This window comes from Mytilus edulis, chromosome 3 (genome assembly GCF_963676685.1).
Source record: "Mytilus edulis chromosome 3, xbMytEdul2.2, whole genome shotgun sequence".
Taxonomy (NCBI): domain Eukaryota; kingdom Metazoa; phylum Mollusca; class Bivalvia; order Mytilida; family Mytilidae; genus Mytilus; species Mytilus edulis.
The window spans coordinates 32,911,996-32,924,713 of NC_092346.1; the positions used below are offsets into that span (position 1 = coordinate 32,911,996).

The 12,718-nt window shown below is 31.4% G+C and overlaps 2 protein-coding genes across 2 annotated transcripts; one reads left to right on the forward strand and one right to left on the reverse strand.

Moving 5' to 3' along the window:
• The first annotated feature begins 343 nt into the window (after positions 1–343).
• Positions 344–6,675, forward strand: LOC139516270 (uncharacterized). Its single transcript, XM_071306270.1, has 4 exons — positions 344–453; positions 2,482–2,540; positions 4,108–4,182; positions 4,658–6,675. Exons 2-4 carry the CDS (start codon positions 2,516–2,518, stop codon positions 4,996–4,998), a joined length of 441 nt encoding a protein of 146 aa, XP_071162371.1. The 5' UTR covers positions 344–453; positions 2,482–2,515; the 3' UTR covers positions 4,999–6,675.
• A 2,861-nt stretch (positions 6,676–9,536) lies between these two features.
• On the reverse strand, positions 9,537–12,644 carry LOC139515195 (mucin-22-like). Its single transcript, XM_071304758.1, has 4 exons — positions 12,222–12,644; positions 11,353–11,946; positions 10,541–11,077; positions 9,537–10,208 (listed from the first exon to the last, which is right to left on the reverse strand). The coding sequence occupies exons 1-4, from the start codon at positions 12,642–12,644 to the stop codon at positions 9,537–9,539; spliced, it is 2,226 nt and encodes a 741-aa protein (XP_071160859.1).
• Positions 12,645–12,718: the final 74 nt, after the last annotated feature.

The window sequence follows — 12,718 nt, forward strand, 5'->3', positions numbered from 1 at the left end:
TTAGTATCCAAAAAATAGTAAAGAATCCACAGTACATTGTGGAAGACAATAATCATGTAAGATGAATTTTTGGATGTTTGTTTACTAAATAGAAAAAAATATTTTTGAAAATGATCTGCAATGACCTAAAATATATGAAAATGTAATGCACAAACTGCAATTAATAAAATATCAAACTGAAGAGTCATTTGAACTTGCAGTAAAGTGTGATCTGTGCATCATGATGTTACTTTGAGATAAAGAACAGCAATTTAAGGGTTGTTCCTTACTTTAATTTCTTTTGGTGATTTTGCATCATGAATTACTAAACTATATCACTTCGTTTAGATTTTCAACTACTACCACTTATTTTATATGACAGGTATTATAATTCGTGGGTTGAAACTAGTGAGGATCCAGCACACAGTAATTCATCAACATCCTGCTCCACGACCACAGGTACTGGTACAACAGGTAAAAATCAATCAACCAGCGACAGCAGTTCCTTAATGAAGAAGGGCATTTTTATGCCCCACCTACGATAGTAGAGGGCCATTATGTTTTCTGGTCTGTGGCTCCGTTCGTCCGTGCGTCGGTCCGTCCGTTCAGGTTAAAGTTTTTGGTCAAGGTAGTTTTTGGTGAAGCTGAAGTCCAATCAACTTGAAACTTAGTAAACTTGTTGCTTATGATATAATCTTTTTAATTTTGAAGCCAAATTAGACTTTTGACCCCAATTTCACGGTCCATTAAACATAGAAAATGAAAGTGGGAGTTTCAGGTTAAAGTTTTTGGTCAAGGTAGTTTTTGATAAAATTGAAGTCCAATCAACTTGAAACTTAGTACATATGTTCCCTATAGTATAATCTTTCTAATTTTAATACCAAATTAGATTATTACCCAATTTCACGGTCCATGGAACATGGAAAGGATAGTGCTAGTGGGGCATCCGTGTACTTTGGACACATTCTTGTTTTTTTTAAATCGGTACTCGGAAAACTTTTACTCTTCTCAAATTATATACAGTATAAAATAAACAAGATATTTAGGAGGGCAATTTTTTTTTTTACTCATTTTAAATATCAATAAAGTGGAACTTCGTTAAGAAAACAAAGACCTAGAAGATTATATTGGGAGTTTGGACAAGATAATATTTAGATTAATCAGCTTCCTCAAATTCATTAAGGCATTCTCCTACAAGTGTTGACTCTGAATCTGATTGTGTAAACACACAGTATTGACTTTGTTACAACCAGAAAGCAAGCAGTCTGTTTGCACATTAAGCAACGTTTAAATTGCCCTCTATGATACAATTAATCTGGAATGCAACATGCATAAGTTCAAAAGGCAAACTTTCACTGCTATTTCAGTAATTGCTTGATTTGTTTGATGTAATATGTATGGGTTATTAAACGAAGAAGATTCAACTTGTATCTGTGTAAAAGTTTTGAAGATTTCAAATCGTTGTAGCTATTTAAGTAATTGGAGTATCTGTTTGAAGTCTTTGATATCTATCACATACAAATGAGCAGAGAATCAACTTGGGTGTGAAAAACTTCAAATCAAGTTGGAAAATTTCAAAACATTTTGTAAACATGTGAGAAGGGTTTTTCTTCATAGTTAGACTAGATAGTTAAAATTTGTTTGCAGTTGGAAAAAATTGGAAGTGTAGGGACAATTTTTTTTTTTTAACAATTTTATGTTTTTGTTGAAAAAGTTTTGGAATTTTCATGTGTTTGTTGTCTATTTGTTTTGAAATTTTAAGAATTTAGCATAAAAGTTTGGTGATTATTGAAAGTAGAACCATATGTGTAAATCAACCTTGCCTTATTACATATTAAAGTGACTAGTAGTGTATGCTTTTGTATACAACATGTTACTTAGCAGTTTGTTCCCCATGAATTCTATATTTACATCTGGGAATTGGAATAATTAGCAAAAATAAATAAAAATGAGAAGAATAATATCATTAGGGTTGTCTGCAGGGTGATGAGGAATTTAATGGCATAGGAATCCGAAAGGCTCATCAACTTGTAACTTAATCTCATGAAAAAATTTTAATGGCTCTAAAGAAGTAATTTAGGGCAAAAGATGTTTTCACCAGCCTTCTCCCCTGATCCATTTCATTTCTCAACAAACATTTATTATGAATTAAATGCATTTTTGAATGGTTTAAAGACTTTTGTCAACAATTTGAAGATAAACTGTGAAATTTGGCTAAGTTTCGGTTGTAATTTAGAAGTAAATATCTGTACTGAGGTTGATAGGGGAGGTCAGAGGTCACCTTAGTAATGAGAATTTGTCTAAATCTTGGCAAATGATGATCTAGACTCTGGTTTTTGTGTGGCGCCTCACTTGTATATCAGTCATTAATCTTTCCTTAGTGACAGTTTGTCCACAATTAGGCCAAAGTCAAATTATTTTGTTGATAATTAGAAAAGGCCAGTGCAAAAATAATATTGGTTAAAAAGTTAATTTTTAATTTTAATTTTTTTTTATTTCCAGGTTTATTAATGCAAGGCGAAGAATAGTGCAACCAATGATTGACCAATCAAATAGAGCAGGTAAGAATATGAATATTTTTGTAATATTTGCCACAGGACACTTCAGAGGACAGCAATTAGTATATATTAATTCCCTTATACAAAACAATTGGTTTGTTTTTGCCAAAATTTTATACTAATAACCTAAAAAAAAATAAACTTGAAAAATTCATTTAAATTAAAACATAAAACTTTCCATGTATTTTTAACTATGCAAATTTACACTCCTCTCCCTTTCTGGATTTAAACCTTCTGGTATGGAAATACATCAAGCATTTCAATTTCAATCCAAATGGCCATTTAATTGCCTAAGCTTTAAGGATTATAAATTATTGTGACTTGCAGAATGCCAACCTGACAATAGAATACGAACAAAAAAATAAACACAAAAATTATGATTTCCTTTTCTTAATTAAAATCTAATGTATATTGTTTAGTAGGTATAAAAATGACGGAAATGAAATGAAGACATTTGTCATTATAACCACATTACCATTGGTTTTTCTCTATAAAATTCATGACACGGTCATTTTGGCATGTTGCAAGTGAAACAATAAACCATTGTAGTCTTACATAATATTAAACCCATAAACCCATCAACTGTCAAAAATATGCAAATAAGAGAAAAGTATTAACTAAATTTACTTCCTTCTGCATGTTCCAGTTATATTTATTTTAAAACCTTAAAGATTTTATACATAATTCATAAAGCATTTAGTGCCTTCTAGTATAGTGCAAGTTGATGCCTTTTATTGAGGAACAAAGTTTTTTATGTCGTAATAAAAATATTAATTTTTGTCGTCTTTGTTTCTGCGGAACTTCAACAATAAATTGCATAATAATAAGTAGCTGAGTGTTTTATAAATATATGCAAACTTGCTTTTTATTTTTCTTTCTATCATTTTCTCACTTGTACGCTGATATTTTTTTTATCTACAAGGCTATTTTCGCCCTGGTATCCTGATATTTTAAAAAGCTATTTAACACAAAATTGGCATATATCATCAGCAATTTAGTTTTCATCTGCGGGTTGTTGTTAATTAGCTCTCTGTAAGCAGTCTAAAGGTAAAACTCTGAGATGAAACTTTTATCTTTGGTGGCATGGCTCTTATGCAAATTGCATTTCTTTTAAGCTTGTTATTCTTGACAGAATCTCACATCTCCTCAGGAGCGAAAATCTTTCCAATTGAAATTCCTCTTCCCTCATAACGAGGGTCTGTAAGTGGGTACTAAATGGTTTAAATGTGATCTAGATGTACCTCTAAGTGTTCCCTATCTGTTTTCAGTTTATACAAGGCCGTTCTTTGTTTCACATGCTGTTAGGAGTAAGATATTCTCTCAAAAAAACTATGTATATAAGCACTATTGTTCGGCAATAAAAGTGTTTTTTTGTTAATAGCACTTTAGGTTCAAAACAGTAATATTAATTTTGTCGAAATTTCAAATGTCGAAAGTATTAATACAATCGGTGAAGTTTCTAACCACAAATATTTGATCTGAATACAAAATAATTATACTGCATGTAAAAACAGATGTTTCATAAAGATAAATACTAAGGCAAACATAATCATTGTCTTAATCTTTTCAGCACCAGGAGGTCATGGATATAGTCCAGAGAGTATGGGTTGGGATAGCCAGGCCATGGCACATATGAGTCCTCACAGTAAGTAGTTTAAACACCCCTGTACATATTTTGTGTTCTGATAAATTGAAAGATCAGATTAAGATGAATCTGTTAATCTCAGATTAGGCTTAATAGTTCATCAAAGGTTGAGTAAATTTGTTCACAGTTTAAGTGTAATTTGTTCACAATTTAAAAGTTAATGTGAAGCTTAATTGGTTCAAAGGATAAGCTCATAGAAAACAAACAATGTACAAATTGTTAAAGCACATGAAATCTTTCTGAATTAATATTGAGATTGAATGTGAAGGAGATATTGGGTATATACAAATGAGACAGCTACCTAATAACATGTAGAAGAAAAAATAAGACATTTTTTGAAGTTCTGTGTCATATTGGGCTTAAATAAGCAAAGCAAAAGTATATAGCAATGCATACTTATAAAGTGACAATTTAAGTTTGAAAGAATTAATTACATGATAAAAAATTTAATATTATTAATTTTTTTTAATTCCAGTGTTCCAAGGAAGACATGGTAGTGAAATGTATGATCAAATGAAGGGATATTCTCATATGGAAGGACAAAGATACGATATGCTTGGAGTTCAGGGTATGCATAGTAGTGACATGTTCGGAAGTACTGCTGTCACTGGCAGTAGTTCATACTCTCAGATGTCACAGTTACGACCACCAGTTCATTCGCAAGCAATGCTAATACCAGGGCATCCGCATCATATGATGATGGGACACGGAGCCCACGGCATGAGTCCCATGTCAATGGGATCTGCTCAAAGTCCTCCATTACATGGCAGCTTGGACAGTATGGGTGCACACATTCCGGATATTCATGCTGGATAAAAATCAGGAGTAAAACATTGTGCTTTAAAAAGAACAAGGAAATTTGGCTTGGCCTGCGAACATAATTAAGCCAAGGAATAAAGCGTGACTTACAAGTATTTGTGGGTACGGTAGTTTAAAACTACGGCCTATTTTATTACAATCACGGTGATCTCTCAATCATTTAGCAGTCACTCATTGTGTGGAATCTAATTCCTAACGGTTGCAGGCTAGCCAAGGGAAGTAACTGGTGTGCTAGTCAATCTAACAGAGTAAGGGAGTCGACAACTGACTGCAGTTTTAAAACTAGTCTTCACAACTTGTTATAATGGGATATGGGGAAAACTACGCAAAAGTATTATTAAAAAAAAAACGCAGTTCATGTTGACAATGAGTTGCCAAGTATTATATATGTATTTTGTTGTCTCTGGACAAGAAACACGTCTTGGTCACATATGTGCCGCATACCTCATGATGATCAAAATAAATGTACATTTGAATGGCCATGACTTTGTAAAGCATTCCACGTCAAAGTATGTTCTGTCAAACATCAACTCTTCAGTTGAAGGAATATGTTTTTGTGCCATGGAATATTTGAATTTTTTGTCACATGACATTGTTAAACCAATCAGAAGAGTTGCCCTGTAGTGGGGTGACCAATTAAATTAAAGCTTTAAGATTTACCTCATTATTATTCCTTTGTAATTATAGCCAGTTCCATTGTGTTGGAAGTGGACATTTTATTTAATGGTGCATGTTAAAAAAAGTATTTGGTGCAAATTATTTGTATAGTAAAGATGTTTGTTGAATGTATGTTTATATATGTTATTGTGTATGAAAGTGAAAAATCATTATTTGGAGAGTTTTTTCTTTGTGTGACATTTTTATACTTTCTGGCCAGGCTGTTTAGATCTACTTGCAGTTTAATTTGTAAATGTTTTGTTGTTTTTGTTGAAGTTTGTTTGAATATTTTTTTTAGATTGAACAAATTTTAAGCTTGATATTTATTCGATCTGCCAGATTTTATTTTTTTTGATAATTAACCAATTTGTTTTTGGTTTGTGATTTGTTACAGAATGATTTTTTTTGTTTTTTTCTTTTATCTAAAAACAAGTACTAAGTTATTTCTAAGTGCTGACCATTTATTTATGATGTTTTTAAAAAAATGTTAAAGTGCAGATTTTAAACTGGCATGTAATTACTACATGTGTATTTAATTGTAAAGTAATATTAATGTCAGAGACTGCTGAAATCTTTCCTTTATCTTTTTGTACTGATTTTAACTAGAGAAAGACATATTTATATGTATATCTGTAGCAATTATTTTAGATTGTTTCAAGATGTCCGATATTACATTTCTTAACTATACTTCTTTTATGATTCCCCAATAAATATATATTTACATTTTTTATCATTTCAATGCCAGAATGAACAAAAAATAACTGAAAAAGATGTATCAAATTTTCAGAAAATCTTAGACAATCATGCACGAGGTTTACCAAAAATACACTGAAATTGATTATTGTCTGAATGTGTCTGACTATGAGAAAATGAAAGATTGCAATGATGTGTGTGGTGAAGTGTGGAGCTGAGCTTGATGCTTAGGGACTTGTGAAAAATTTTAGGGAATTTTAATACGAGATTGTCAAATATTTTGAGCAAAATTCCAGAGAAATAAAAATTGTTGTAATAAACTAATTGCTTGTGTTTTATTATATTTGTTTGTCCAATATGTACCTGTTATTAAATGAGGTGGACGATATCAAAGGGCCATTCATTCAAAACTTGTAAGTCAAAGGAAGGATTTGTATCTTACTATCAAATCCTTGGTAGAAGAAAAGCTGACAACAACAACATGGCAAAAAAAAACAACAAGAAACAACTAGCTTAAATACAAACATGTCAATAAAAAACTTCATAGAAAAATACATTGGCCTTTAGTATCAAAATTATACTTGATTGAAATACAAAAGTGTCAACAAAAAACTTCATAGAAAAATACATTGGCCTTTAGTATCAAAATCATATGTTTGTTAAAATACAAAAATGTCAACAAAAAACTTCATAGAAAAATACATTGGCCTTTAGTATCAAAATCATACTTGATTGAAATACAAAAGTGTCAACAAACAACTTCATAGAAAAATACATTGGCCTTTAGTATCAAAATCATATGTTTGTTAAAATACAAAAATGTCAACAAAAAACTTCATAGAAAAATTCATTGAACTTTAGTATCAAAATTATACTTGATTGAAATACAAAAGTGTCAACAAAAAACTTCATAGAAAAATACATTGGCCTTTAGTATCAAAATCATACTTGATTGAAATACAAAAGTGTCAACAAAAAACTTCATAGAAAAATACATTGGCCTTTAGTATCAAAATCATATGTTTGTTAAAATACAAAAATGTCAACAAAAAACTTCATAGAAAAATACATTGGCCTTTAGTATCAAAATTATACTTGATTGAAATACAAAAGTGTCAACAAAAAACTTCATAGAAAAATACATTGGCCTTTAGTATCAAAATCATACTTGATTGAAATACAAAAGTGTCAACAAAAAACTTCATAGAAAAATACATTGGCCTTTAGTATCAAAATCATACTTGATTGAAATACAAAAGTGTCAACAAAAAACTTCATAGAAATATACATTGGCCTTTAGTATCAAAATTATACTTGATTGAAATACAAAAGTGTCAACAACAAAAATCATAAAAAAATACATTTGCCTTTAGTATCAAAATCATACTTGGTTAAAATACAATAATGTCAACAACAAAAATCATAGAAAAATACATTGGCCTTTAGTATCAAAATCATACTTGGTTAAAATACAAAAATGTCAACAAAAAACTTAATTGAAAAATATATCTTTAGTATCAAAATTATACTGTACAAAATGTATTAAAATACAAAAACGCCAACAAAAAACTTCATAGAAAAATACATTGCCCTTTAGTATCAAAAACACTTGGTTGAAATGAAAAGGAAAAAGAATTCATATCTCAAATTTTCATTCAAAGATAAAATTTCAAATCATAAAAAAAGAAGATTTGCACTTGTTGAAACTGAAGATTGAAGATTTAAAAGATGATAAAAATGATCAGTCAAATATTTGATTTTTCCATGATTCATATAGTACCAAAACTAGTTCAGATAAAACCTTCTGATTAGATATAAGAAGATGTGTTATGAGACAAGTCTCCATCCAAGTCAAGGTCTTCAACAAGGAGCCCTGGCTCACACCAAACAGCAAGCTACAAAGTGCCCCCAAAATAAAAAGTTTCATTTTTATGCCCCAACCAAGATAGTAGAGGGGCATCATGTTTTTTGGTCTGTGTGTCCGCCCACCTACAATAGTAGAGGGCATTATGTTCTGGTCTGTGTGTCTGTTCGTCTGTTTGTTTGTCTGTCCTGCTTCAGGTTAAAGATTTTGGTCAAGGTAGTTTTGGATTAAGTTGAAGTCTAATCAACTTGACACTTCGTATACCCTTTATACGATCTTTCTAATTTTAATGCCAAATTTGATTTTTTGACCCAAATTTCACTGTCCATTGAACATAGTAAAGGATAGTGCAAGTTTCAGGTTGGAGTTTTTGGTCAAGGTAGTTTTTGATTAAATTTAAGTCCAATCAACTTGAAACTTAGTACACATGTTTCCTATGACTTGATCTTTCTAATTTTAATGCCAGATTAGATTTTTCACCCCAATTTCACAGTCCACTAAACATAGAAAATGATAATGCAAGTGGGACATCTGTGTACTATGGACACATTCTTGTTCTTCATGTCTTTTATCATATAGATATATAAAGTACAACAATTGAGGTAAAGAAAATATGAAATAAAGTCTCCAAAATTTTCCCCCTGCTGATTTTCATAGTCCATTTTCAGGAATCATTTGCCTGAAATGCATAACAAATTTATTAAGATCAATTTATATTGTGTTTTTCTTTAACAGTCATTCATCAATAAAGTATGTAAATTTAAATATTCAATTTTTTAAGAATATGTTGACACGAATTCACCTTCATTTTCATTTCAACAAAGTTAGGTTTGATTTTTTAGAATGAACAATTGTACGTTGAGAAATTAAGATAGAAAAAGTACTGTGAAAGTCTTCTTACTTGTTTGGTATCAGTTTTTGTTGATTTAATTTTCCCTTCTATCAACAAAAATGAAATACATATTTTTATTGAGTCAAAAAGTGTTCATTTTACATCTACAAATTTAAAACATCACAAACCAACATTGATTACACATACCAAAAAATGTTATCAAAGAAGAAAAGCCTCTACCTAGAAAGCTCCCAACAACCATATGTTAAGTATATAACCTTTTATATAGGAGAATATCCGAAATACAACAAAATGAAGGAAAAAATAATATATAAATAGAAAAATAACAAAAAATCTTGATTGACCATTATAAACCAGGCACTTACTATCTAAGGAGGAATAATCAAGAACAAGATTGCAAATATCAAATATGAATAGAAGATCAAAAGAACATTTCCCCAAAACCAACTGACATCAAATGTAAAACTATTAGATAGGTAGTAACCTAGTGTTATCAGAGTTGTCAGTATCCACTGTAATGTTATCAGAGTTGTCAGTATCCATGGTAGTGGTCTCAGCGTTGTCAGTATTCACTGTAGTGTTATCAGAGTTGTCAGTATACACTGTAATGTTATCAGAGTTGTCAGTATCCATGGAAGTGGTCTCAGCGTTGTCAGTATTCACTGTAATGTTATCAGAGTTGTCAGTATCCACTCTAATGTTATCAGAGTTGTCAGTATCCATGGTAGTGGTCTCAGAGTTGTCAGTATCCATGGTAGTGGTCTCAGAGTTGTCAGTATTCACTGTAGTGTTATCAGAGTTGTCAGTATACACTGTAATGTTATCAGAGTTGTCAGTATCCATGGTAGTGGTCTGAGAGTTTTTAGTATCTACTTTAGTGTTATCATGGTTGTCAGTATCTACTATAGAGTTATCAGATTTGTCAGTATCATCTAAAGTGTTATCAGAAATGTAAGTATCAACTGTCATGTAATCAAAGTTGTCAGTATCCAGTAATATGTTATCAAAGTTGTCAGAATCCACTTTAGTGTTATCAAAGTTGTCAGAATCCACTGTAGTCTTATCAAAGTTGTCAGAATCCACTGTAGTGTTATCAAAGTTGTCAGAATTCACTGATGTTATCATAGTTGTCAGCATCCTCTGTTGTGTTATAAAATTTGACTACACATACCAAAAAATGTTACCAAAGAAGAACAGCCTCTACCTAGAAAGCTCACAACAACCATTTTATATAGAACAATATCTGAAATACAACAAAATGAAGGAAAAAAAAATATATCAATAGAAAAATAACAAAACATCTTCATTGACCATTATAAACCAGGCACTTACTATCTAAGGAGGAATAATCAAGAACAAGATTGCAAATATCAAATATGAATAAAAGACCAAAAGAGCATTTCCCCAAAACCAACTGACATCAAATGTAAAACTATTAAATAGGTATCAACTAGAGTGTTGTCAGTATCTACGATAATAATATCCGAGTTGTCAGTATCCACTGTAGTGTTATCAGCGTTGTCAGTATCCACTGTAGTGTTATCTGAGTTGTCATTATCCAATGTAATGTTATCAGAGTTGTCAGTATCCACTGTAATGTTATCAGAGTTGTCAGTATCCATGGTAGTGGTCTCAGAGTTGTCAGTATTCACTGTAGTGTTATCAGAGTTGTCAGTATACACTGTAATGTTATCAGAGTTGTCAGTATCCATGGTAGTGGTCTGAGAGCTTTTAGTATCTACTTTAGTGTTATCATGGTTGTCAGTATCTACTATAGAGTTATCAGATTTGTCAGTATCATCTAAAGTGTTATCAGAAATGTAAGTATCAACTGTCATGTAATCAAAGTTGTCAGTATCCAGTAATATGTTATCAAAGTTGTCAGAATCCACTTTAGTGTTATCAAAGTTGTCAGAATCCACTGTAGTCTTATCAAAGTTGTCAGAATCCACTGTAGTGTTATCAAAGTTGTCAGAATTCACTGGTGTTATCATAGTTGTCAGCATCCTCTGTTGTGTTATAAAATTTGACTACACATACCAAAAAATGTTACCAAAGAAGAACAGCCTCTACCTAGAAAGCTCACAACAACCATTTTATATAGAACAATATCTGAAATACAACAAAATGAAGGAAAAAATAATATATCAATAGAAAAATAACAAAACATCTTCATTGACCATTATAAACCAGGCACTTACTATCTAAGGAGGAATAATCAAGAACAAGATTGCAAATATCAAATATGAATAAAAGACCAAAAGAGCATTTCCCCAAAACCAACTGACATCAAATGTAAAACTATTAAATAGGTATCAACTAGAGTGTTGTCAATATCTACGATAATAATATCCGAGTTGTCAGTATCCACTGTAGTGTTATCAGCGTTGTCAGTATCCACTGTAGTGTTATCTGAGTTGTCATTATCCAATGTAATGTTATCAGAGTTGTCAGTATCCACTGTAATGTTATCAGAGTTGTCAGTATCCATGGTAGTGGTCTCAGAGTTGTCAGTATTCACTGTAGTGTTATCAGAGTTGTCAGTATACACTGTAATGTTATCAGAGTTGTCAGTATCCATGGTAGTGGTCTGAGAGCTTTTAGTATCTACTTTAGTGTTATCATGGTTGTCAGTATCTACTATAGAGTTATCAGATTTGTCAGTATCATCTAAAGTGTTATCAGAAATGTAAGTATCAACTGTCATGTAATCAAAGTTGTCAGTATCCAGTAATATGTTATCAAAGTTGTCAGAATCCACTTTAGTGTTATCAAAGTTGTCAGAATCCACTGTAGTCTTATCAAAGTTGTCAGAATCCACTGTAGTGTTATCAAAGTTGTCAGAATTCACTGGTGTTATCATAGTTGTCAGCATCCTCTGTTGTGTTATAAAATTTGACTACACATACCAAAAAATGTTACCAAAGAAGAACAGCCTCTACCTAGAAAGCTCACAACAACCATTTTATATAGAACAATATCTGACATACAACAAAATGAAGGAAAAAATAATATATCAATAGAAAAATAACAAAACATCTTCATTGACCATTATAAACCAGGCACTTACTATCTAAGGAGGAATAATCAAGAACAAGATTGCAAATATCAAATATGAATAAAAGACCAAAAGAGCATTTCCCCAAAACCAACTGACATCAAATGTAAAACTATTAAATAGGTATCAACTAGAGTGTTGTCAGTATCTACGATAATAATATCCGAGTTGTCAGTATCCACTGTAGTGTTATCAGCGTTGTCAGTATCCACTGTAGTGTTATCTGAGTTGTCATTATCCAATGTAATGTTATCAGAGTTGTCAGTATCCACTGTAATGTTATCAGAGTTGTCAGTATCCATGGTAGTGGTCTCAGCGTTGTCAGTATTCACTGTAGTGTTATCAGAGTTGTCAGCATACACTGTAATGTTATCAGAGTTGTCAGTATCCATGGTAGTGGTCTCAGCGTTGTCAATATCCACTGTAGTGTTATCAGAGTTGTCAGTATACACTGTAATGTTATCAGAGTTGTCAGTATCATCTAAAGTGTTATCAGAAATGTAAGTATCAACTGTCATGTAATCAAAGTTGTCAGCATCCAGTAATATGTTATCAAAGTTGTCAGAATCCACTGTAGTGTTATCAAAGTTGT